This window comes from Mustela nivalis, assembly GCF_964662115.1.
Source record: "Mustela nivalis genome assembly, chromosome: 8".
Taxonomy (NCBI): domain Eukaryota; kingdom Metazoa; phylum Chordata; class Mammalia; order Carnivora; family Mustelidae; genus Mustela; species Mustela nivalis.
The window spans coordinates 51,103,951-51,131,298 of NC_139027.1; the positions used below are offsets into that span (position 1 = coordinate 51,103,951).

General features: G+C 45.6%; 1 protein-coding gene and 1 long non-coding RNA gene across 4 annotated transcripts in view; both read left to right on the plus strand.

The window, feature by feature from the left end:
- EXOC6B (exocyst complex component 6B) overlaps positions 1–19,253 on the plus strand; it is a 604,005-nt gene extending 584,752 nt beyond the window's left edge. For 2 of the 3 annotated variants that reach the window (XM_082744029.1, XM_082744030.1), the window contains 2 exons: positions 11,491–11,603; positions 15,769–19,253. In XM_082744029.1, coding sequence (XP_082600155.1) covers positions 11,491–11,603; positions 15,769–15,895 — 240 coding nt within the window. In that variant the 3' untranslated portion in view covers positions 15,896–19,253. The remainder of the gene's footprint in view (positions 1–11,490; positions 11,604–15,768) is intronic. The other variant, XR_014315086.1, reaches the window with a different exon arrangement.
- A 1,417-nt stretch (positions 19,254–20,670) lies between these two features.
- On the plus strand, positions 20,671–25,376 carry LOC309870691. Its single transcript, XR_014314745.1, has 2 exons — positions 20,671–21,703; positions 24,257–25,376. It is a non-coding gene; the product is annotated as an uncharacterized lncRNA (long non-coding RNA).
- Positions 25,377–27,348: the final 1,972 nt, after the last annotated feature.

A 27,348-nucleotide genomic window follows, 5' to 3' on the forward strand; every position in this document is an offset into this window, starting at 1 on the left:
TCATACCTACAAAATGTTAGTTCCCCTATTTGAATTCCATGTAACGTGTCTCTGCTAGGAATCTAGCCCTATGCTCGTCCACACCGTGGAGCAGTCAGAAGGAGAAAACGTGATCCCCATCCTTGGCGAGCTCCCCATCTACATGGGATGAGGCTCAGATCACAAAATTAGAAAGTAAGGCAAAAAATATGTAAGCTCTCTTCCCCAAGAGTAGGCACGATATGAATTGGTGTGGGTGACAAGCACTAGTCCAGTAGCGGGAACAGGCAGGGCACTCTTCTCCAGTCTCTTTGTCTCTACTTTCTGAGTTCTTCAGGCAGTCCTTTCTGCCTGCGCGATCACAGGGACACCCTCAGAATTGTTTGCTTAAATATTAATCTATAATTCTTACTTGAAGATTTCCTTCTATTCCTTTACCCATGCATAACTCATCCATGTGAAATACTTGTACACTTTCTGCTAGAGAAGCATGTATGTTGGTACGCACTAACAAAGATCAACAAGTCTCTCCTTTATCCTAAAATCTCATTCCAAAAACCTTTTCTGGAAGTTGGCATTTGTTCTGCTATAATGATGCTATCTATGCTCTATCCAGTTAACTCACCCTGTGGCCTTGGACTAGTTTTTACTTTGAGTCATTTGAATTTTTCTAGTATTTCTCAGTTACCCTGCAAAAAAGAAAGTCTGTTTAGAAGTTTGACTTAGCTCCAGCCAAGAACCCAACCCAGAGCCTGGATCAGGGAGGACATTTTCTTCTTCTTCTTCTTTTTTTTTTTTTTTTAGAGAGAGAGCCTGCATGTGTGCTCACACGTGCATGGGGAAAGGGGGAGGGAAAAGAGAGAATCTTCAGCAGGCTCCATACCCAGCATGGAGACTGAGCTCACGACCCTGAAATCATGATCTGAGCCAAAATCCACAGTTGAACGCTCAACCGACTGAGCCACCCAGGCATCCCTGGACCAATGAGGATTTTTAAAAATAAACAGTTGTGGCATCTTGGGGAGTGTAAGCTATTAAGCCATCTCTACCTCATGTTTATCCCATGATTTCCAGCAACTTGCCTCTCCTTTCCAGTTCTTGGTCCTCCCCACCACATCCCCCAAGAAATCACAATTTTTATTTGAATCCTATGAAACCTTGGGAGTGTTCTGAAATAACTAAGAAATATAGTAGAGACAACTTCAGAACTGCCAAAGCTCTAATTAAAAGTCATATTGAGGGACGCCCGGATGACTCAGACAGTTAGGCGTCTGCCTTCAGCTTGGGTCATGATTCCAGGGTCCCAGGATCAAGTCCTCATCAGGCTCCCTACTTTGCCGAGAGTGTGCTTCTCCGTCTGCCTGCTGTTCTCCCTGCTTTGTGCTCACTCTCGCTCTCTCTCGCGCGCGCTCTTTCTGACAGATACACAAATAAAATCTTTTTAAAAATAAATAAATAAAAGTTAAATAGATTAGAAGTCATACAGGAGACAAAAAGAGAGAGAAAGAGAGAGTCCATTATAGTAGCTGCTTGGTATAACATGATTCAAATGTCTTTCCTTGTCCTATCCTTTCCCACTTGGACATATTTTTGTATAATAATCAGTAATAAAATTTCCAGTTTTTGTTAACCTATGTTGCTTATAAAGTGTCACATCAACTACTACACTACTTGAGTTGTCCTCTTCTGATAAATAACATGGACAGATAACTCTGTTTGCAGTCAAAGCATCATTAGTGATTGGTTGAGTGCTTTTGATTGAAGAAGCCACATTATTTATCAGTCTGTCCTACTCGGTGAGTACTGAAAACTCTCCTGTGCCACCAGTTTAATAATGAAATGCCCCCAAACATAATGTCTGGCCTGTTCCTTAAAAAATGACTTACCTGGGTTTACAAAAATAGCATTTATATGAATACATCAAGAATATGATCATTAATAAGAAATTAGCATTTAGGAAGAGAGTTCTAGGACACATAATTATGTGAAAAAACCAAAGCACAGAAGAGTATCTATGGTATGTTATCCTTCAAGTGAGAAAGAAAAGGATATAAGAAAATGCCCATGTACATTCTCATTTATACAAAAGTAATAAAAGGATAAACCAGAAGCGAAACTGGGTACATGCAATGGGTGGCTAGGAAAGATCTATAAAGAAGTGGAGAAACTAGAACAGGTTAGTTGGGATGAGGAGGGAGCGATTTTTCTGCATACAATTTTATATGGCTCTGACTCATTCCCCCAAATAAATAAATAATAAAAGTCAACCGGAATGTGGGAGGAATCCAAAATGGAACACAAGCAGTGAAAAATAAGTCTAACTGAATTATGAAAGAATAATATAACCACACTGAAAGGAATAAGGAAGAAAAGAACTAACCCAAGCAATTTAAAAACCAGTATTTTGAGTGGAAATTATAAGCCTAAAGGCAAAAAGAAAAAAAAATAGTACACTCTAGTTAGTAAATTTGCTTCTCACAGGAGCATGGATTAGCAATTCCAAAATTTGTGCTAGGATTGAACAAATAAGTAAAATATATTCTAGATAATGAGAGCCAGGTTTCTCACTGTCGGAGAAAGAAGTAATAAAGGAGGAAAGAGGGAAAGGCTAGCATGAACCCCGTGGTGCTGGGACTGCAATTGGAGACATCAGATAGGAACTCGTGATTTTAATACAGATACATAAATAGTTACAGAAATAAATATAGACGATAGGCAAGTTAGTAAACACACAGAGATCTCTTAGCTCTGTCCACTGAGATGCCCTCAAAGCAGTGACACCCCAGTAGCAATGAGCATGCTAATTGCCCAGATCTTGGCTTCTAAAAACCATTCTTTGGTAAAAGAAACCAGAGCTTTTTGGAAAAGTGACTGAATGCAGAGCAGGGGCAGGGAAGGTACAAGATGAGCTGGCAATGTCTTAGTGCCAGAAAAGTAAGCAAGTGTCCAGAAAAAGGTAGGACTGGCTGAAAATACACTGGGGAATGAATCTGCAGGAATTCCTACTGACCCAAACTGGAACAATTTGAAAAACAAAATATGAATAATGATCGTAATAAGATTAGAACCTGGGAAATAAAATAAATATTCATGAGGCAATGCTGATATAAATAATTGGACCAATAAATAAATGGAGGTGAAAGGACAGTACTTTTCCTCACAGAAGAATTCCAGTTAATAACTACCAAAGAAATGAGAGAACTAGTCAACCACCACCGTCAATATTGTTGCAGGCAGGATCTGGCAATGGATATTAAAGTTGGTGGACAAAAGTTGGAGGGGAAACAGGATATTTGCATAGCCTCAAAGTAGAGCTCCCTCCAGGAGTATATTAATTCCAAAGGTGAAAATAGTAACTTTGTTGTGGATCTGATGTTGACGCACTGAACAGGGCATGATATCACTTCTGTAGTATTCTTGCAAGAAAATGCATAGCCTCAACACTAATGACATTTTGGATTGTGTAATTCGTTGTCATGAGGGCTGTCCTGAGCATTGTAGGGTGTTTAACAGTATCCCTGGCTTCTGCCCACTAGAAGCAGCATCACCACCAACACCCCCTCTACCCCCCAGACTCGTTACAACCAAAAATGTCTCCAAGCATTGCCAGATGTCCCTTTGGAAGTAAGCTCCCCCTTGGCTAAGAACTACTGATTCAGTCTAACCACAGAAAATATTGGGCAGACCTAAATTGAGGGACAGTCTATAAAATAAAAGACCAAAGGTACACTGTTCATAAGTATCAAGGTCTTGAAAGATTAGAAGAGGAACTGTGACAGATTGGAACAGACAAAGGAGACATGACGAATAAGTTCAAGGTGGGATCCCGGAATGGGTCAGAAAAAGGACATTAGTGGAAAATCTAGTGAAAGCAGAATAGTCGTAGTTTAGATACTAGTATTGTGCCAATGTTAATTTCTTGGTTCTGATCATTATACCGTAGCAATGGTGAACATTTGAGAGGTGAACGGTACAGAGGTACTATCTATCTAAACTATTTTTGCAACTTTTACATAAGCCTAAAATTATTTCCAAAGAAAAAGTTTTTAAAAATCTGACACTGATGTTAATAAAATGCAAGCACATTTCCATATTGAACTCTATGACCGTGATATAAGTCTAACTGGGATTTAATATCACTGAGATGATTCCCACCACCTCTAGGGCATTAAACTTGAAGCACATGGAGTGAGAGAGAGAGAGAAAGAGAGTGAGTGAGTGAGTTGTGGTTTACACCACAATTTGTTTAAATTTTGTCCTAAATTTAAATTTTAAATTTTGTGATAAGTAAAAATTTTGCAAAATGTTCAGTTGATAGTTCAAAAGGAGTAATAGTAAGTCATGTAATATAACATTTCACTGATTTGGCTTGGATTACAGTTATTCTTGCTTTTCTTTTATTCTCCTCTATGAAGGTAAACCGTTTACTTTAATGACACTTGGAAGGCCCAGTCCTGTTCTTTGCACATGGTGGATGCTTTAAAAATATTTGCCGCATTTCATGGGCTTGCATTTTCATTGAGAACATCTGAGACAAGCAAACGTGTTTTGTTATTACTGTTTCAAATCCTTTGAATAAATGTTAGAAGAGGTTACTTCATGTGAACTTTTTAAATGTTAGTAGGTTATAATTTTTATACTTTTAAGAACTATAGGGGCACCTGGATGGCTCAGTCAGGAGAGCATACAACTCTTGATTTTGGGATTGTAAATTTGAGCCTCATGCTGGGTATAGAGATTGCTTAAAAAAAAAAATTTTTTTTTTAAAGGGGGGAAAAATCCTCTTAAATATAAATACAATGAGCATAGTGCAGCCCAAAAGTGTGGTTCTGCAAATCCTATCAGAAGACATCCCATGCAGAATCGGGAATTGTAACAGTGTTCTAAGGCAGAAGTAAAAACTCCCCAAAAGCCAACTACAGAGAAACGTTAATGAGGATACCTGATTGTGAGCAAAATGAACTACCCTTGTGGTTGTGTTAACAAGTTTCCCAGCCCAGCCAGGCTTGCTAGGTAGGCCTTACCAGCCAAAGCAGACCCTTGACTCTGGCCCTTCTTGACCAAGCCTAGCACAGAGAAGTCGTGCATACACTGATCGTCTCTCATAAACTTCTGTCCTGAGCGCTCCTTGGTACACAGAGGTCACTTAACTCTGTTCCAGGCACACAGGCTTCCCTGAACTCTTGGCTAAAAGTCACAGCCTAAACCCAAAACATAGGGTGGACGGAATACTGGAGGTACAGAAGGCATTCCGGTAGTCACGATGCAGGTTTAGATAACACCGAGAGGTACCATGAAAGGTGAAAGCATGACCTAAGCCATTCCCTTTTAGTCTTTATGGCAGGGGCAACACCTCCTGGTGGTGCTAGTATTTGGAATATCCTCCATTTATGGCAATAGGAGTGGGTTCCCATTTGTGATAGTGACGTCAGATGTTCTTTTTACATGTTTCTTAAGATCCAAATGTGAATCGATAAGAAAAGAATTGTTAAGTAAATAAGAACACAAAGCATGAGGATATGGTAAAAGTTGCAAGGTGATGTTCATATCATAAAGATTGTGGAAGTGATCTTAACTTCAGTCTTCCACCCCGACCCCCCTTTCTTCTCCATCTACCACCTACTTCTGAACATCAAGAGGTAAGAGTTCTTAAAGTGCATATATAATGGGCTACTTGCTATGAAAGAAAGAAAGAGAAATAAGAGAGCATGGGTGCCTCTGCCTTTCTTCACAAATAGAAGCATAAGGAGGACAAATCCAAAACCAAGGGAGTTGGTTACCTGTGAGCCATGGAAGGGATCGGGGTAAAAGAGATACTGCAAGGGAGGGAACAATGCTTCTCTGAGTTGACTTTTGGAAGCATGTTAATGTCCTGCATATTTAAAAAATTAACAAGGATGGGAGGGAGGAGCCTAAAACTAAAAGCAAGTGGACACAAATGAACCCATTTATTTAGCTGAATACCATAACTACACTGAAGGGAGAATTAAGAATGAGCCCAAGTGACTTAAAAACATAGTGTTGGATTGTACACTCAGTCTTAAGTTGGGAGGGAAAAATTGTGCATTTTTTCCTGTAGTGGCCTATACAAATAATTCCGAACCTATTTAGATATTTTCTAGGCCTGAGCAAATTAGTAACTGAGATGATGTTCTTGAGAGCCAGGTTATCCGCAGTGGAAGAAAGCACGCGCAAATACAGAATGGAGGAAGGCAAGAAAGAACTCTGGGAGAATGATTAGAATTGGAGGTGTTGCTATAAACTCATCCTTTCCAAAGCATGAATGTGTACATGCTTACACCCATGTACAACACGTGTATGTGCATGTGCTCACATATGTATGTGTATGTTTACATGCATGTGTTTCCTAGCACCGTGCACTGAAAGGGCTTAACTTCCCACGGTTTGCCCCCCAGTAGCAATTAACAAAGACGCTCCAGGAGCAATGGCCACACCTAGCCCCCAAATTCTGGTCTCTATAACATTACCACTAAAAGAAATCAGAGCTTGTCAGAGAAATGGCTGGGGCATGGTCGATGCAAGACAAGCCTGAAACACCTTATTATGTCAGAAAGGAAGCATGACCTCAGAAAGTATATGGGGCTTAAGAACACAGGCTCCATCTCAAAGGGGTTCCCACTTGTCAAATCAGGGACAATTTGAGCACCAAAATAATGAATTAGGTAGAGTAATGACTATAAGCCATTGAGAAAATGGGAGCCGATGAGTCCATGCCATAAATAAATACGTAAGTTAATGGGCGGAGAAATGCTGAGTGACAAGTGATAAATGTGCAAGGAAGAGTGGAGTTGGAATGCCATCTGTTTGCAACCACGACGGTGAAGCTGAAGCCGACGAGAATCTTCGATGGACTCTAAAGCTGAGGGGAAATTTTAATCAGGAGCTGTATATTCGCATGGTCTTAAACTGTCTTCAGTTGCTTACTAGTTGCAAAGGAAAACACAAAATCTTGTCAGGGAGAGATCAGACGACATCTTGACAGAGTGCTCAAAATTAATACCACCAAGGAGAGACAAATAAACGTTGTACACCTCCAGACAGGGTTCCTCTGAGGAGTACACAGCAGCACTGAGGTAGAATTCCAGCCAGAAGGGCAGGTCTTAAATCTAAGTATGAGAAAGCACTAGAAAAAAACAAAACTGAGTGGAGAAAAAGGTGGCAGGGACTCTGTTCTTCAAAAATGTCAATATAAGAAAGGCTGTGGAAATAGTCCAGATTTAAGGAGACTCAACAGAAGACAAATGTAATACCACATCCTAAGCGATATGATATATTGGAGCAAAACCCAAGCCAAAATCTATATACAGGACATTATTGGCTCAATTTCTAAAATTAGAATATGGACCATGTCAGTATTAAATTCTCTGCAGTTGGAAACTACTATGGTTATGCAAGAGAATATCCCTGATACTTGGGAATGCTGAAGTACTTCGGAATAGAGGGCCATGGTACACTCAAGTTCCTCTCAAGCGACTCAGAAAAGGAAGTTCTTGTGTGCCCATGTGTGTAAAGAGAGAAAGAGCACACGAAGGCTGGAGCATATGGTGTGAAATGTTGATGATGGGTGTGGGAGGAAGGCATACGATGTTCTTTATTCTCTGCTTATTCTTGCAACCTTGGGATAAGTTTGAAATTAGTTCCAAATGAAAAATCTTAGAAATTAAGAAGAATGAGCTCACTAGTGGTGACCAAATGTTTTGCATCCCTGCGAGAGTCTTCACTGAGCCATAACAGGGCCATTGTATGTGGAGGTCCAGGCTTGGAGAGGCGGACTCACCATTGCGAGTCGGTATGGAATCGGTGCTGTTGACCAGTGCTGGCCTGCGGGTCTCCTGGCCTCCTAACACTGTTCTGTGGAATCCAGCGGAACCATGCTCCATGCTGCTGACTTGGTTGATTGCTCCCCAGACTCTAGTAGTCTATGTCCATCTCTCTCAAGGGCAGCCAGAAGATCTGGGCACCAGCCCCTGTAGAGACCATGGAAAGCAACACAGACCAAGACTGTGATCAACAGGCTTGGACTTGTTGAGCTTAATAGAGCTGTGTAGTTTTCGTGCCCAGAATGGGATTAAGTTTTTAAGTTCATCATCCCAGAGCTTTTAGGCTCGATACTGGCATTGAGAGACTTGAGCAGGAAGATAAAAATAGAAAACCAAGGAGCTAAATCATGAACCTCCCTCCACACCCCACTGGTGATTTACCCAGTTGTCAGCAGCCAGAAGGACATGGCATTCTTTGCGATAAATCAGAAAATACGCATACCACCTAATTCCATCACAGAAATTAGGAATTGTTAATAGAGAAGGTAGTTTCATCAAATGCGCGCATGTGGGTGCACACCTGAAAATACCTAGAATAACTTTTAGGAAATTGGGTTTTCCGAATCTTCCAATTCAACTTGTTATTCATCTTTTTTTTTTTTTTTTATTCACTCCCTGCTGGGCAAACAGTAACAGGCTCCCCCAGGTTTTTCACCTTTTTCCGAGAAGAAATTTTAATTAAAAGAATGCTATCTTTTTTCATAATTTTTTCCTGGGATTTGAGGGAAAGGCATAATTGTGTTTGTAAAGCACAGTAGTGGGAGGACTGCACAGAACCAAGGACACCCCGAGTGTCTCTCGCACTCTTAGGAACAGGGAAAGAGAACTGTCTCACGTGGTCTTTGGACACTACAGCACAGAACCACCACGGTGAGAATGGGAAGTCAGGGAAAATTCTCTCCTCAAGCAGAGCTCTGTGAGGCCTTGGGGGCAGTGAAAGGAAGTGGTAGAAGGCCTTTTACTTGCCAACTAAAATAGGCCTGACCTGAAAGAGGCCTGAGACGGCCCTTTGGGGCCAGGCCAGCCTAGACCAACCGACATGTCTGCTCTCTCCCCGTCTCCTCTCATCTGTAACGCCCCTTTCTTGGCTGAGGGGATAGGGGCTTTTCTCAGTTTTAGGCTCAGGATGTCAGCCAATTCCTGTCCTGCCTGAGGAGGTTTATAACAACTATTCTAAAAGAATAGTTGGAAGAGGAGGCTTGGCCAAGCGGGGCAAGGCCCACAGTGCCTGTTTGCCCAGCTGCACAGTGAAGACAGACAGGGGAGGAAGGTGTGCCTGGAGCCCAGGCTCTGGCATTGGATTTGACTCTAGGCCTCTCTGGTCTTTGTTCTGCACAGAGAGATGGCCACCCACTCATCTCCGTCAGCAGTTACCGCTTAGAAAGGGAGAAGCAGGGACATGTCTTGAGTCCCAAAAGCCTTTACATGTATCTCATTACCAAAAAGATTGCTTAGGGGCCCTCCCCCTATGCAGCAATGTGAGAATGGGACTTTACCCCGTCTGGAAGCTTACAGAGGGCAGCAACAGTTTCCCTTTCGTCACAACTGCCTTCGAAATGCATCGATTTCTTTATTAGTTTTACTCAGGTATGGTTTTCAAGTATTTTGTTAGAGTGATAACCTGAGGCTAAATCCAGCTGGGAAACCAAAACCTTTGACAAAATTCTTTTAAGTTTCTCTAAGAAACGTAGAGACTCAGAGCTCAGTCTACCCTCAGAGTGCTCTCATTATCTTCTGAGACCCATCTAGTTCTTGGCACTCCTAACTCCATGGCATTCTTCTCAGACACTCCCGACAGTGCCAGGCTCTGTGCCCTCCAGCATGGACTTAAGCCCATTTTTGAGTCCTGACCTACGGTGGCTCTTGTTTTCATCTACTCAGCCAGTGTCCACACAGATGCAACAAAGATGGCCTCGTGTAATGCGACGCGATCCGTTCATTCTTTAGTTCTCTGTTTCTGTGTTGTTTCCGTGTCCTGTTTACATACTAGAGGCATGTGTATATGTCGATGTATAGAGGAAAAACTCAGTTCTTTGCTTTCTATGTAGGGAAAAACTCCGTTCTTCCCTACTGTGTTTCTCCCCCAAGTCTCCTTTATTACCCACATGAAACATTTCATTTCTGACACTTCTGTTCACCAAATGCGTGGACATTTTTCCCCACATCAAGCAGTTCCCTGCGACACCAGCTGGATGTCCTACAATTTGACTCAATTCTGACACTGTTTACATGCAGACAGTGTCTGCTCACACAGGTTAAGGGCTCAGTTCCACAAGACCCTCCCCCCAGTTGAGACACCAGCCACCTGCCTATCCACCTGGGCTTCTGACCACCTGCTGCAGATGGAGGTTCCCTGACCCCCTCCTCAGGTTTGCTGAATTGCTGGAACAGCTCCCAGAAGTCAGGAAACATCTTACGTACTAGATCACAGGTTTATTGGAAAAGGCCATAACTCAGGAACCAGGTGGAAGAGATGCGTGGGGCAAGGTCTGGGGAAAAGGGTGTGAAGGAGCTCCCGTGCTCTCTCCAGGCACACCACTCTCCAAATTTCCATACGTTCGTCAACCGGAAGCTCTCTAAACCCCGTACTTCAGGGATTTTATGAAAATGTCACCACATGGGCACGATGAATTGTGAACCCTATTTTCAGCTTTTCTCCCTTCTCAAGAGAATGGGTGGTGGGACTGAAAATTCCAAGCTTCTAATCATGGCTTGATCTTTCCAACCCTTATCCGGGATCCCACCCAGGATCACCTCATTAGAACAAAAGACACTCCTGCCACCCAGGAAATCACACACTTTTGAGGAGATAGATTTCAAGATCAGGGGTCATAGGCCAGTATTAGGACAAGAGATGTTCCTAGTATTCTTATTACTTGGGAAATTATGAGGGTTTGTAATTTTGTTTGCTGGTAATGAGGGCCAGAGACCAAGATATATATTTTCTCAGTGTATCTCAGGGTGTCCATTGAGCAACTTGGGCAAAGTCAATGCAGCAAGTCAGGAAAATGGTTCTTTTTTTTTTCCCCAAGATTTTATTTATTTATATGACAGAGAGAGATCACAAGTAGGTAGAGAGGCAGGCAGAGAGAGAGGAAGGGAAGCAGGCTCCCTGCTGAGCAGAGAGCTTGATGCAGTGCTCGATCCCAGGACCCTGGGATCATGACTTGAGCCGAAAGGAGAGGCTTTTAACCCATTGAGCCACCCAGGCACCCCCTGGTTCTTGAACCCACACCTTTTAACCTCAAAGCTTGTACAGTGTGTATGTGCCACAGACTGTACCCATCTTCATTTGGTCATTATTGAATTCTGAGCTTCTAGAGTGGTGCCTGGCACAGGGGAGGCGTTTGACAAGTATTTATTAAATGAATAAGTGACCAGTTTTATGACAGTCTCAGGCCTGCCTCTGAGAGCTAAATGCTGGGCCTATAGTCTTAGCAGCATCACAACGATCACAACGCTTATGGCCGAGACGACTCGGCCTTCTACTGATGACTCACTGATTTCTGTAGTTGCATGAACAATCTTCAGCCATTCTTTCTCTTACTACATTTTTATTTTTGTTTTTCAGATTTACCGTTAGCTGGTAGTAGAGGATGTTAGGGGTTTTCTAAAGTCCTGGTTTGTCTTGTCTGATTAATCCCTGGGGTGGGGTTTCAATATTTTACAGCTTTTGGATCTCTTCATCCAGTGGGACTGGTCGACCTACCTTGCTGACTACGGTCAGCCCAACTGCAAGTACTTGCGAGTGAACCCAGTGACAGCTCTGACCCTGCTTGAGAAGTGAGTACACAGTCTGGTGGTCTCTGTTGGGAGGTGGGGAAAGGGCATGGGAATCAGTGTCAGGGATAACTTCCTCTTGGCCAATACCTTCCAAACACAGCAGAGAGGCCTGTTCTTGGAATTGCCGTAAGTGCTACCCGTAGTCTCCGCTATTGGATTGGGCAAGATGGCCTTCCTCTTATAGCCTCTTAGCTCCTGATCCCCAAGAAGCTGAGGCCAAGTATGGGTCAGGTGGACTCTGGCAAGCCCTTGGAGCTGAATGGGGCAACATCTCTTTAGCTGAAGATGACAGAAGAAAGGAAGATGCCTTAAGGTTGGGTTCAGGCCACCTGGTGAACAGAGTGAGACTGGCCCCAATCATCTGGTGACAATGGGCAGAAGAGCCCCGTGAAAGATGGCTTCTGTGGTTTCTAGCAGAGAAGTTCCTGGAATGCCTGAAACCTTCAGCAGCGCCATCCCCATTCAGCCCCCACCCCCACCCCCAAACTCCCTGCTAGATTGAGCCTTGTTGTGCCGACTGTCCCAAGAAAGCTGTTGGACACGGTGTCTCATTCTTGCTCTGGGAAGTCACTGGCCAGCAGAGGTGCTCCCACTGAGATTGGGTTAGACAGCTCCAGAACATCTTATGGTTAACCAGTATACCACCCAGATGCTGAAATCTGTTATGCAGCCTAGCTCTGGCTTTTCCTAACCTAGTTGAGAGCTGGCAGGCCAGAGACCAGGATCCACGTAAAAGAGAGGGTTTTTATTGTCATCACACTAGTTAAGTGCCAGCTTCTTTGAAGCTTCTTAGAAGAGTACCCCGCATCTAAGCAGTACAGCAAGTACATATGTGACCATATATGAACTTGGGTAGATGGACCAGCAGCTAGGAGGTCAGAGTGCAGCCATAAGCAGAGGAAAGGCTAAGGTACGTCCTCCCTACTGTGCAGTTAGAAGAGTGGGAAGGGGAGGAGTGGAAAGTAAGCAAGAACAGGACGCAGAGGAAAGTGTTTGGAGCCAAGAAACCAAGAGCCCAGGGTGCAGCTTTCGCCAGACCAAGACAGACTGATGTTTCCATTTTAACTTTGTTTCCCATGATTCTCTCTCCTGATGACCTTCCTCCCTAGGATATCTAGAGAGTAAGTATATTATTCACTTGGGTCTTTTCCATCACTTTGAGGCAAGTCCTTCTGGTTTCCTCACTGACACTAACGACTACACTAAAGCCTTACCTTCTGACTTTTCTCCCCCCTGACATACTAATCTACTAAACTAGTCTGGTGCCAATTGGCTGGCTGTTTCCTCTGTCCTCGGTCCTTAGAGTGACCCTTAGCATACCAATCCCTATGGGGCTGGAGATGATGGCAGGGATTTTCTTTCCCCCATTGGTGCCAGGGAAAAGCTTGTTCCCACTCAGCTTCCTGGCACGCTCCACACTCTTTGCTAGTGCAAAGCTTGAAACTCAGCCCTGACAGAAGGGAGCTGCTCAGCAGTCTCCCCTTCTCCGCCACCTCCTGGTGGTGAAGCCCATGGCATTAAGCTCTGGAACCTACGTCTCCTGGAGAAACCTTTTTATTAGAGGCAAGGGCTAATCCCAGCTGAAATGAGGGACATTTGGGCCCTCCAGGTGGTGTTTAATGTTGTATTCACTCTGTGTCCAAATGGGCTGTGGGATTCCCTTCCATTTCCTTCTCTCAACAGTCCTTTGCTTGTCTGTTCCTAAGAAGCTCTAGATCTAAGAGGCATTGTCTCTTCCACTTTCTGTGGATCAGCAGTGGGCTGGAACAGTCAGCCTCTCCATGGATTCTGGAGGCCTGACAATAACAAAGCCGTGTGCTTATCCCCAGCCATCAGCAGGGTTTAAAAGCTTCCTCCCAAACCCAGGAGGGCCAAAGGCCACCCGGATCCCCCAAATCCCTACTTCCCAGCCTCATAGGAATCAGCCCCTTTACCTGACCCTTTCCTGCTTTCGCCCCAGCCAGATCTACCACCAGAGCTTGACTATCTCTCCTTTTCAACATGCCGAGGACATTCAGGAAACAGAAGAGTCACCTGTGTCATTGAGAGGTGGCCCTAGCCAAAGTAGATCTGGATCCCAGGCTTACAGAATGGAAGGGGAGGGGAAGAGGGCCCCCCACTTTGGTTTGGGTGCTTCCCAGGGCACAAACCAGCATGCTGTCATCGGCCGTCAAGGCACTTGAGTTTATCTTTGGAGTAATCCCAACTCTGGGCCTTAATTGCCGAGAACTCGTAGCCTCTGAGGCTCAGGGACTACCTTCTTCTTCCCTTTCTCCTACCTTATTGGAGAGCTTCTTTTATGAGAGCTGAAAGCCAACTCTGGCTCCCCATCTCTGGGCAGCTTCAAGGAGTCATGAAATTCATGATCACAAAGGACATTAAAATGAACGCCCTATACATGTAGGGAGTGTTTTTCTGCTTCCTTCCTTTCTTCCTTCCTTGTTTTGCATTGTTTTTCTTTAGATTCATAGCATATTCAGCAAAGGAAATGGAACCCTTCTCTGGGATAAATAATCTAAAGCCAGGCCAGTTCCACAGACATAATTGTCCAGTCCATGCATAAGGGACCAAATACAGTAATCATCAGAGCCTGAGGACCATGTGCTCTCTTTTCAACCAGCCTCTGTCACCTTTTCTTCCTCCCCTCCAAGCTCAGTCCTGTACAGGTGGGTGGTTGTACCTTATACTCAGTGTTCTGAGTTTACTTGAATAATTCCAGTCTGAAGACCCATAAGCTTAGAGCAGTGAAAGAAGTCACAACTCATGGTGGCTCTCAGTGTTGGCCCCAACCACACAGCTTTGGTGCTCATCAGAATCTCCCAGCCTCATAAATATAACTGCCCTTGTGGCATCTCTAGCTTTAACCCATTGGCCTCACATCTGCCCCTCTGAACAAAGAACACCACACAGGGGAAAAGAAAGGGGGGCCAGGATTGGCCAAAGGCCCCTGGGAAGTATGCCTGGCCATAGATTACCAGGCTTATCAGGTTCCTTCCCCTCCTTTGGACCTGTCTATGTACAGCCCAGGGAGCTGTGAAGCCAGAAAGCCAGCTCAGATCCTGGGGGATGGTGGTGAAGATCGCCTATGCCTACCCCAGGGCGAAATTGGTCTGGGCAGTGTTCTTAATTCTCTGACACTGGAACTAGCAATGGGCTGGAGGTCTAGTGTGCAGAGACTGAGGCCAGAGGTCACGGTCAGATGTCAGAGGTTGTGGACTCTGCAGGGATTAGCACATTCCCATGTTCTATCACAATGGCTTACCCAGACTTGGGCCTTTCTGTGACACCATAACCTGGTCATGACTTTACCTATGCTTCCTGGTTAGGTCTTTCCATCTGGCCACAAGCATTGGCCAGAACTGCCCATGGTTTGCCCTCTAGGAATATGCCATCTCTGGAGCTTTGGCGGGACCCAGTAATAGAAAGCTCTGTGAAGGTCAAAGGTGTGAGGGTATGGACAACCCTCGGGTTCACAGGGGCTTCTCCTGGCTGAAGTTCTGACTCCACAAGCGAAAGGATGGTCTGTCTGCTCTACTTCTCACGATGTGCTCAACCACCTTGCCGTCTCTGGATCCTCACTCTGAGACAAAAGAGATCGGTCAGGCCCTTAGTTTTGTTAGGGATGGGACAGAACAACTGGCCAGTGAAGTTTAGAAATACACAGTGACTTTCAGTTACTCATCTCCTCTTAGAATTACTAGCTGAGAGTTTGTTCCTGCTTTCTCTTTCAAATACCAGCTCTGAGGTCGCAACAGGATTTCACGAGCTCAGGAGATGATAAGTGGATCCTGGATCTAGATATTCTGTAAGAGCCTGTTGACCCTCAGGGCTTCAGCACACCCAAGATTCCTATGGGAGCTGCACACCTGGAGCTAGAAGGGAAGGAAAGAGGTGCAGTGGGGGGGAGGAGGGTGATCAGGAGGTTGGCCCCTCCATCGCTGGCTTTGGACTCTCTTCCAGAGGTGACTGAGGTTGGGAGGGCAGTGGGTGCCACAGGACAGCTTCCTGAACAGTAGGTTAAGTAGGGGCTTGACAATGGAAATATTCTGGACTCTCAGGTCTGGGTGGAGGTGGAGATGTGTGGAGCCATCCCACCTCCCGCCTGTTCTCCTTCCACCATTGTCTTCTCAAACATTTTGTTCTCCTTCTTTCTTCCTCTGTTTAGGATGAGGGACACCAGCCGCAAGAACAACATGTTTGCACAGTTCCGGAAAAATGAGCGAGACAAGCAGAAATTGATTGACACTGTGGCCAAGCAGCTCCGGGGACTCATCAGCAGCCACCACTCATGAAAGTTAACCTCAGGCCTGCAGAGGCTGCTCACGTCAGCCCCAGGGGCCAGGACCCAGGCCCGGCTGGCCCTGCCTTGTGCATTCTTCTTCAAAGAGAGCAAATGTATTTTTTTAATAACCTGTGTACAGTATTCGCGTAACCTTTCCCTATAGTAAAAGAGGCACAAGAAAAAGCAAGTACATGAGGTGTTGCTAGGCTGGGACTCCGGGGAAGTCATACTGTACTCTGTAGCGGCCTAGAGATGGTGGTGTCACCAGTCCCAGGACGATGAACCACATTTCATTGCTGCCCTAGAACCTTGGTCTGAGGCTTAGGAATGACACAGACGTAATGGGTCCTTGGTCCTGGGAGGTAAGGTGAGTAGGCGAAAATATAACAAAGTATATCCTGTTTGTTCCCAGCACCCCATTCACCATGCAGGGGAGGTTGGTCCTTCCTGATGCAAGGAGAGGACCTGGAAAACGTTACTGTTTAGTGTATGAAAGACCAGCACACATGAAGGACCAGCACACATGGTTCTGGAAGTTTGTATCTCCCCAGTCCACCAATGTTCATCAGCAGGGGGATAAGCATGGCGTGTGGCCAGAGGACAGCTTCACTCCAGTCCCCTGAGAGTGGCCATTTCTTCAACCCAGATCTGACCCAGTGCTTTTATTGCTGACTTTTCTGGGACAAGATAGAGCTGAGTATACAGTGGTGATAATTGGACCCCATGACTAACCGCAGGTTGCTCCACACCAGGAAGTGTTTTATTAGCTCTTGAAAGCCAGTGTGAATGGAATCAGAGCCTCGGTCCCTTCCCTGTTCATCTCATCGTCTTCTTTCAGGGTCAAGGCACTGGATTCAGAGCAGAGATCAGCAGTTACTTCCGTAGATCTTCACAGAGAGTCTCAAACTTGACCTTCTTCAGTAGTGTCATTGGGTTTGGTCAGATTCTAGAAGCCTGAAAATGGACCTTCCTTAACCCTTCAGTAAAACCTGAAGGTTACTGGGGAGTGCCCCTTGTGATTGAAAACCAGCTCTCTGGCCACCATCTTTACAAGAAACATTATCAACTCTGTACTGTGGCGGCAGCCGCAGCTGGACAGCATGCCTGTTGGGATGGAACCATTGTCTCCATGAAGCAGACGGGGCCAGTCGTGGCTAGTAGTTTGTCGCCTTTGGCCCAGCGGTCTGTTACTAAGTCATATCCTTGATGTGAAGCTCTTCTTACTCAAGCCCAAGTCTTTTGTCCTCTCCTGAGACCCCCATAGCCATCTTTTGGCCTCATCTAAGAAAGGTTGTCTATAATCCCATCTTGCACATTCTGGAGTGTGCCAAGGGAGCCTAAACTAGCTAGCTGGGAGTCTGTGTCCGCTGTCGCAGATGGGCTCCTGACACCTGGTGCAAGGGCTTTGCTGTGAGGTCAGCCCGAGGAACCTGCACTCTAAGACTCTTTGGGAAGGTGCTCCTGTGGCTACCGGCAAACGTGTAATTGTGCATCACCAAACAATGACAAATAAGCCACACAGGCATTTCCAGCTTGGATTAGTGGGAGGAGAGACTCATCAAACAGAATTCTTCACTACCTTTGCCAGCTACTTAGCTGCTTCTGGGGAGAGCAATGCTTCCTTTTTTCATTCCCCACCCCAATCCCCCCAGAACCCCATCCCAACTTGCAAACGAAGGGGAAGAGATTACACACCACAGACATGAGCCTTCCTCAAAGCTGGAGAGGCCAGGCTGCATGGACGCTCTAGAGAAGCTTTCCAAGGCTTACCTTGAGGCCTCAGTGCTTGGCCCAGGGTCTCAGGAGGAGGGTCAGATATGAATGCTGCCACCCAGAATTGCAAAAGGCAAGGGAAAGTGGGGGGGCCATGGGAATGAGATCCCAGATGCCATCACCCAAGCCCTGGGTTCGACTGAAAGAGCAATAAATGATTACACTAATCTAAAGTCCTGTTGCTTAAGAAGGGCCCAACACAGACTCCTTCACTAGTCTCCCATGTGCAGCAAGATCCTTTCAGATGGATCTTGGGACATGGGACATGGGACAGAGAGAACCTTAAGCATGTCAGAGATTTTGTCTTCTCTGAGTCATCATTGCTGGGCTGGTCTCAAGCCCATACCCTGGAAAGACTGCTGTAGAGGAAAAGCAGACAGGGGAGCAGAATGGGGCTTCCTCTGCACCTCATTCACGACCTTCCTCTAAAGAAAACACTTAGCCCGCTCAAGACTCTTAGGGGAGGACCCTTTGGTGGCTCTCTTTCCTCTTGGTCTGTCTTCAGTCTTCTCTGACGAAACCAACATGCTGCTACTGAGTTGTGTCTAGAGACACACTCTGGTTGGGCAAGGGAAGGTCAAAAAACAGGGACCGGCAATGTCTAAGTTGTTTGAATTGGCGAAGTCGGATTTTTGAGTCTGATCTCCAGGCCTCTAGCTGGGCCAGGCCTTGAGAGGACTTGTGCACATGGGGCCATGCCATGCCCTTCAGACTCCTAAGACCCGGCCTCGGGTGCCCAGAGATATGGAAGTGCCCCAGCAGGCCCCAGTAGCAGAGCAAGAGCAGCAGTGGCTACAAGCCTACAGCCTGGGGTTAGCGTGACTCTTAGCCAAGTTCTTGGGGAAACCAGGTCCATGTTTCTAAAGGGACCTTCTGGGTTGGGACCCTCATAGGTTTCAGTAATAGTGTAGGCAGCTCGTATAGTTTGGACGTTCACAGGAAATCTCTTGGGACTGTGATTGAAGCGATTGGGGGGTAGAAATTGGTACCAGCGGAATCCCTGTGGACAAAAGGATTGTCCAGCTTCCAAGGAGTGCTGCCACTGTTTTCATCGCATACCAGGCCTATTGGTCTCTTGGCCTCAAAGCCAGCCTAGCTCCATCGCATACCTGACAAGGGTCTGCTCAGCAAGCCCCAGACCCAGGGCTCTCCTATCCCCAAGATCGGCAATGGCCATGACCTCCCTCATAAAGCCTCTCCACACTCCCTGGGGCCTGCTACGGAGTGCCCCGCCCGTCGCCTCCCATCTCCCAGGACTCTGCTCCTGGCTGTTTCAACTGCCTCTTTTTTTTTTCTTTTTCTTTTCCTTTGCTTGCGTTCGTAATTACTTTTCACTAATGTGTTGGAAATAGCATTTTTATTTTGCACAAATAGTTACACATTTATGGAGGAAATTTAGGAGAGTCCATTTTTAACTCTAAAGGGAACTTTTTTTTTTTTTTTCTTGAAGACTCACTCCTAAAGCTACCAATGCAGACGGGCCTGGCGGTTCTTGGGAGCCTCCCCTGTGGAAAGAGCATGTTGATCCCTCCTGTACATTTTTCTGTCTTAACTGCTATTAAACAAGGGAGCCTATGTACCTGTTTCAAAAGCCACGGTGTTGTCTCATGGTTTTTTGGTTCTTCTGCCCCTCTCGCACATTGCAGCTGCAGTGGCGAACCGGAGGGCAGCCGTCGCACCCCCTGGACGGGACTGAGGACTAGAGCAGGCAAAGGCCCACTGGGGGGAGGAAGCCTACCTGCTGCACAAGGCAAGGAGCCCTTGGAAAAGTCCCAAACCGCTGGGTTGGGTTTCCCGCCGATCCAGTTAACACGGGTATCCTCGCCATCGAGGGGAGCGCTGGTCTGGGCAGCCTGAGCCCTCCTGTGGCTTGAAAAGCAGCCCTTGCTGCGAAAGGGCTCTTAGTCCAAACAGAAGGAGGATGTAGCATTCTCCAGAATAAAGCCAAGTGGGGGAAGGGGAGGAACGAGCCTGTTTTAGAGCCCCTGGCGGGGAGGGGACGGGCCTCAGGGCCTAATGCCAGAGAGGGTGTGGTTGGGCAAGACGGTGTGGAGGCAGCTGGATGTTCACTACCTGGGCCTTGAAAAACAGTTCAGTTCAGATTGTGTTAAGCTGTGGGAGGGTCGCAGGGGCAGACCACGCTAGAATGAAAAGTTGGCCAGAATGAAAAGTTGGCCGGTGTCTGGAGGATAAGGGCAGAGCCCGGGGGGTGGGGGGCACACACGGAACCACGGAGCATAAGGCCAGAAATGGGGTAACAGCACCCACTGCGCTTGCCCCCTTGGGACAAGCGCCTGTTTGTGAACTGGGTACAAGCCCTTCAAATCAACCAACCGCCTGGCTCAGAGTAGAGCCAGTCCTCCAAGGGGGCATCTCCTCGTCACCACCACCTAGAACATTCTCTGCCGTCTCTTTGGTGCCAAAACTTCTACTAGCATTCAGGAGTTCTTAACCCTGGGTGAGTGACCCCTTGGACCATGTGTGTGGGAGTGTCCATGGTCAAGTGGATGCCCCAGCACGCATTCACCCAGTTTTCTGGATAGAAAGTCCATGGTTTTCATCAGTGTCTGGGAAAGATTCAGGACTAAAACGCTGAATGGTAACCAAACCCCTTTGGAAATACAGCTCTCCTGAGGGAAAGCCAGAAGCTCTGAGCTGTTACCTCCCCTCTCTGCCTCCTACGACTCAGAGACTTTTCAACACCTACGGCTCTGCCACCAGCCTTTTCCCGGAGCTCCCCACATGATCCCCAGGTCACATTTAAAAACCAGTACAGCTACCATTCCTAGCTTTCTCTACCCAGCCAGGTCAGCGTGCTGAGGTGGGCATGAGGACCTTGCATCTCCGAGATTGCAGAGACTTACGGCCAGTTGGGGAGATTGCAACCCAGAGGGCTTTGCGGACATGGGAGCCCACAAAGCCAAACTGAACCTGACTCACCCCAGAACATTCTCTGTAGCTTCTGAGCACTGACCGGCGCAGGGGCTAACCCAAGGCCTTCTCCAGAGAGGGAAGAGCAGCCCTGGCGGGGTTCCCGGAGCAGAGAGGGTGGGGGGACCTGGGACGGATGTGAGGCCGACACCAGCTTGCCCCTTTGCTCACGGGCGGGCAAGGCGTATCTGCTCACCAGGTAGATGAGGACTGGGACTAGCTAGTGGGAGATAAGGGGAGGGAGAGAAAGTGCCAGACCCTTTCCTTTCCCCCAGAGGCCTCAGCGTTGAGTTTAATGGGCAGTGGTTGCTGGGGAATGAGAGAGCCTCAGGGCCCAAGGGACCAGAAGACAAAAGCTCTTGAGGAAGTGCAAGGAGGAGGAGGAGAGAAGTGGGGGCCTGGGCATTGTGTGGGAGAGCCACCCCTCTATCTGTTTCAGTCACTGCTGGGGTTAGGGTTACCATGCACTTGGGGCCCCAGCTGCTTTGTGGGGTCTGTGACATCAGCTGTTGTGATGGTAATGGAGGGGCCTCTCTCACAGGGAGGGAGGGGTGTGCTGGCTCCCCTTTGCCAGCCAGCCCAAATCAACTCCCAGAGAGGATTGAAGCTCCTGTTCCCTCCGGGTGGGGGCAGGATGTGGGCCCAGGACCGGCCCAAGACAACAGGCCCAAGCCATGACCTTCCTCTCTCCAAAGCTCCAGAAAAGGAATGGAATCTGAACATTGAGACGCTTTTCTGGCCCTAAACAATCCTCCCATTCTCTAGGCTCAATGATGGGTCTATTTCCTCCTGTAAATGGGTCTCGTAATCTTCAACTTTTACCTTTGCTTCTAAGGGTAATTAATTGGATCTCCCTCTTGTTCTCCCTACACACTCCCCTCTCTGTTACAAGGCTCAGGTTAAGCCGGGTGGATGGCTTTTCTTTCTTTCTATTCCACGGAGTGCTCATTTTTAAAGCTGATGGAGTAAGGCCTTGCCCTCTCCAGTGAACCTCTTCTCCAGAGAAGCCCACTGGGGAAACACCACTTCCGCGGGCCCGGGAAAGCGGCCTTTGCTGGGCTAAAGGCTTTTCAGATAACAAGTTCTGAGCAACCATTTCACTTTTTCTTCCCAGGTATGTTTCCAAGGCTTTAGGGAAGTAGTTTTCAGGGTGTCCCCCTCAGGAGCAAAGTGAGGGCTTAAGGGAAGATCTGGACCCTGGAGACAAGGAGGAGGAGAGGCAAAGATGGACTCTGGAGAAGTTAGAGCCAAGGATCAGAGAGTTTCCTTTTTTTCCCACTGGCTGGGGAGAAACAGGAAGCCCTCAGGTGCAGGCAGCATGAGGGCATCAGGTGGGGAGGAGTGAGGGTAGACCCCCTCAGGGAAGGGGGAAGAGATGCTGCTATGGGGAGACAGGTCATGCCGGAGATGCTGAGGATTTCTAGTAACTGTGACCTTGTCTGACACACTTCGAAGTCAGGAATGACCTTCTATGCCTGTCTGAATCCTTTGCCGAATTCTGCCCCACGCATGGCATCTGGGGCCTCGGGACCCATTGAGTCCCACTTGGAGTGGGGACAGTCGCTACCAAGGGAAGGGGCCAGGAGAGCAGCAGCCCCTGCCCAGAGGAATGTCCTGCAGCTGGCACTGTTTAGGAGACGTATTGAGGATAAAAAGCAAACTAACTTGTGGTCAGTTTTACTACGGTTTTAAACTTCTCTACACCCATGTATGCCCCGCCTCTTGGCATGCCGTGGAGTAAGGAACAGGTTGAAATCAGACTGAGTCAGGTGAGAAGCCAAAATAGCAGTTTAATTCCGGACAGGCAGGGTGTGAGTCCCGGTGGTGGTGCTGGTGAAGGCTTGTGTACGCGGGCGTGTGTATGCGTATGTGGGTATCTAAAAGAATTCGGGCCTCCCCCCACAGAGCCCTAATCCCACATGGAACCACTGTTAACAGTAGGGTGATGTTCTTCCTGCTCCTTTGAATGTGTATATACTTTTTTCACCAAAAAATATGATTGTAATATACTACATTACAGGTGTCTCTCTCACTTAATGTATCTTGGATGTCTTTCACGGCAATATCATAGGATTTCTTCCTCCATGACGCCTATGAATACTTCTCTGGCATGGGTGTCCCTGGAGTCTATTTAATTCTGAACTAGTCAATATTTGGGATGTTCCTGGTATTTCGCTGTGAGCAGTGTTACAAGACACTTGTGTATACCTCTGCCTTCTCACGTAGGTATCTCTGTAGTATAAAGTTTCAGGAGTAGAATTGATTGGCTAAAGATCGAAAGCATTATAAATGTTAATAGAAATTATATATTACTCTTCTGAAAATCACCCATTTACACTGTCTCCTACAGGATATGATGGTCTGTTTCTCTATCTATCCTCAGCCCCATGTAATATCAATATTTGTTTTCTGTACATGAATTGATAGTGGGCTTAAGCATCCATTCAAATTAGTCATTTTTATTTCCTCTTACATAAAGCAGCTATCCATATATTCTGCCATTTTTTAAAAAAATGGGTTGTTTTCCTTTTCATGTTGGCTTGTAGCCATTTGTATTTTAGGGATTTTAATTATTTGTCATCTGCATTTGCAGATTTTTTTCCCCATTGTCTTTTGGGTTTGTTCACGGTCCATATCATTTTGAACTCCTGATTCTGCGAGTAACAAACAACCTAGCTCAGAGGAGATTTGCTGACTGAAATTCCAAAGGTAGTTCAGGGCTGATTTGACTCAATGACTAATAAATGTCAAGGTCCCGCTTCTTTCTTTCTGTCTGCTCTGCCTTTTCTAGGAGCAAGGCTGTCCTAAAGTTCAGGTCCCTGCTGGTAGCTACATGGCTGTCCTTCTAACAGCTTTCACACCTCCACACTACGCTGTACAGAAACTTCTTCCAAAGGCCCTCTGAGAAGAGTAAGGCACCTGCTGACCCATAGCCTCCAATATTCAGAGCCCTGAACAGGATGACGTGTCCTTCTTTTTGACAAGGACCATGTCGTGGGTTTACTGCTGAGACGTGGATCACTTGAACCAACACTGTGGCAAGGGCAGTAGAATTACTCCTGTGGTTTAAACGATCAGTTCTCACCCTGGGACTCTGGGATAAAGAGGTGTTACTACTCACCCCCAAACAAACTGCAGGGCAGCTACACACCAGGGAACTGGTGAAAGGAATATTGAAGAGATAAGACACAATATTCACCCCCTGGCTTTTTTTTTTTTTTTTTTGCCATAGAAAAGGTTTTTCATTTTTGAAACATCAGTTTATCAGTCTTCTCCTTTATGATGTTTCGACTTCATGTCAGACTGTCCTCTCTTCAAAACTATAATAAAACTATGGACCCATGTTTTCTTCTGATAGTTCATGTTTAGCCTGTTAATCATTTATCAATTTGAAGTTTACTTGGAGGTAAAGAATGCGGCAGGGGTCCAGATGGCTTTTTTCTCCAAGTGGCTGACCAGTCGTCCCACAGCATCACTGGTTAATTTGTAAATATCATGTTTATCATATATTAAATTCCCATTTATCCTTGGGCCTACTTCTGGATTTATTTGTGTCTCCATGATCATCCTGTTCCTGAATCACTAGCGAATTGCTCTAACTGCCCTATCTTTTGGGCCTGTTTTACTATCTACTAATCCTTTCCTACATCGTGCTTTTCTCTTTCAGATTGTTCCGGAATATTTGGATATTCTTCCATGGTAATATTATAATTTTTTTCAAGTTTCAAAAGTTCTGTTGTGATTTTGATTGGAACCCCATTGATAGTACAGAATAACTTGAGGTTAGATAGCATCTTTATGACACAGTCTACCTGCATGGATGAAAATTATCTGTCCACTTATTCATCACAGCCATATTTCTCTAGCAGTTTTAACATGCTCTGTATTTGGATTCTTCACAGTTCTTGTCTGGTACAACCACGGATCTTTAACATTTTCATTACTATTGGAAGCGAGATCTCTCCTTCCGTGTTCTGCATTTTCCGTTCTGTTTTACTGATGGAATATGTGAACATCTATCAGATTTGCCAAGTCCTATGGGCCCATATTAACAGATGCTGAGGAGGCTATGGAGAAACAGTGGTGGAAAGATGGATGAAAGAACTTTTAAAAGCAGTTTTGTGCTGCAGATTCAAATCCCTTATCTGCAGTTCAAAATCCAAAAAGAAAAAAAAAAAAAAAAAGCAAAACCAAACAAACCAACCTGGAAACTGGAAATTCTTTCCTAACACATTTGGTGGCAAACCGGACATGATATGAGATTATTTATGGTTTTTATTTATCCCACTCAATGTTGTCACCACAGAAAAAGTTATATATTTGATTATGGAACACTTTCCCCACACCCTGCTAGAATATGACCTTTGACACACACACCTTTCTGCCTCTCTCGAGTCTGAACAGCTCTTCTCTGAAACACGTTTGGTCCCACAAGTGTGCCTAAGGAATAGTGGGCCTGTGTGCGGTGAAGTTGAAGATGTGAATGTGCTTAGACTCCGCAATTTCTGAGAGAAGTATCTCCACAAGGAGACTTGTTTAAGATCGTTCGTTCTAGTATTGTTTGTAATTATGAAAGATTAGAAATTGGGGTGCCTGGGTGGCTCAGTGGGTTAAAGCCTCTGCCTCGGCTCAGGTCATGATCCCAGGGTCCTGGGATCGAGCCTCACATCAGACTCTCTGCTCAGCCGGAAGCCTGCTTCCCTTCCTCTCTCTCTGCCTGCCTCTCAGCCTACTTGTGATCTCTCTCTGTCAAATGAATAAATAAAATCTTAAAAAAAAAAAAAAAAGATTAGAAATCACCTAAATGTCCACCAGTGGGAGAATAGATCAATTGTGATCTGTTCATCTAAGAGAGACTGAATAGTGGTTGGAATGAATGACATGTGTCCACATGAATAAATCTTTTAAAATTTGTTGAATAAAAAAGCAACTTGAAGAACAATAACAGTGCAATACAATTTAAGCTTGGAAACAGGCATGAGAATGATAAACCCCGAATTTAGTATAGCAGTCAGTCTCTGCAGGATGAGGGGGAGAATGATAAACCCCGAACTTAGTATAGCAGCCAGTCTCTGCAGGATGAGGGGGAAAATTAGGTCCCCCAGGGTACACAACAGGCTTTTTTTGCTTTATCTGTAAGTCTAATTACTTTTTTTTTTTCCAAAAATCTGAAATGAATACGGCCAAATGTTGAAATGTTTTTACAAATACATAGATTTGTATTCTCCGTAATGCACTCGATCGTAAGAATTCTGGAGGGTTAAGCATAAGCGATACAGGACTAGAGCAGCTGAGCAGCAGAGACCCAGACATTTTCTTGTCTTTCTGTTCTGTCACGCTTAGCATACTTAGCATTTCATAGGCACGGGACGGCTGCCTCACCTCCAGGCATCACATCACATCACCTTCCTGGCAGGAGGAAAGGAGAAGGAAGAAAAAGTCCTGTGCGGGCCAAATCCTTCTTTAGGAGACCATGATTTCTATCCTTCTTCAGGTTCACAGATTTGCTTCCTTAAAATTATGTAAAGTATTCTCAAAATTATTAAATTTAAATTCCTATTAAAAATTATCTCTTTATATTACCTCCTCTTACATCTTACTGGCGGGAATGGAACCACATGACCACCACCAACACCAATCACAGCCAAAGGGAAGGAAGTTATGTCTGGTTCAGTCCCTGTAAGCTCCATGAGAACAATATTTGGGGCACAACTTTATCGTCAGTGTCTAGAAGAGTTTCTGCCACCTAAAATATGCTCATTGCATTTTACTGAGTAAACTAACTGCGTGTATCAATGGAAAGATAAGTGGAGCTGGGAGAGGGACAGGAGATCCAGAGATCTGCTTGACTGTGTGAGCCGATCTGAGTCCCGTCAGTTGGGAACCAGGGGGAAGTGAATGTCGTCAGGAGATCAGGTCTGTCGCAGTATCCTTGACCCATTGAGCCAAGTGAGGTGAACTATGTGTTTGTTTGTTATACATGGACAAATATTTTCTTCTAGTCTAACACTTATTTTTTAAATAAGCCTTTTATTTTGAAATAATTTTAAGTTTATGGAGAAGTTGCAAAGAAATTCAGAGTTCTCATCTACCCCTCACCTAGCTACCTCTCCTGTTAACTATGGACGTCCTATTACCATGGACGTTTGTGGCAATTTTAAAACCAACATTGGTACATTTGTATGAAGTAAACCCAGACTTCCATGGGATTTCACTTGCTTTGCAATTCCAGGATTCAATCTAGGATACCACAGGGAGTTTAGTTGCTATAGCTACTTAGTTTCCTTTGGTCTGTGACAGTTTCTCCTTCTTCCCTTATTTTTTTCATGGCTGTAACAGTTTTGAGGTATTCTGGTTAGGTGTTTTTGTAGAAGGTCCTCAGTTGGCTTTTATCTGTTGTTTTTCTCTTGAGTAGACAGGGGTTATGGGTTTTTTGAAAGAACACCACAGAGGTGAAGTGCCCTCATTCTATGTTGGAAGTTACCTGATGTCACTAGTGGTGTGAACGTTGAACACTGGGGTACGACAATGTCTGCCATGCTTCTCCACTGTAAAGTGACTATCCCTTTCCGTATTTCAATTCTTAGAAGCAAGTCACTAACTGCAGTGCACTGCTAAGAAGATGACAGGGAGGGGTGGGGGTTAAGCTTCACCTTTTAGAAAGGGTGTCTAAAGAATGATTTGGAATTCTTCAATAGGAAAGTTTTGGCTCTGCCAAAGTTTGGCTCTAACTTAAGCAAACTTATTTAAAATTATATA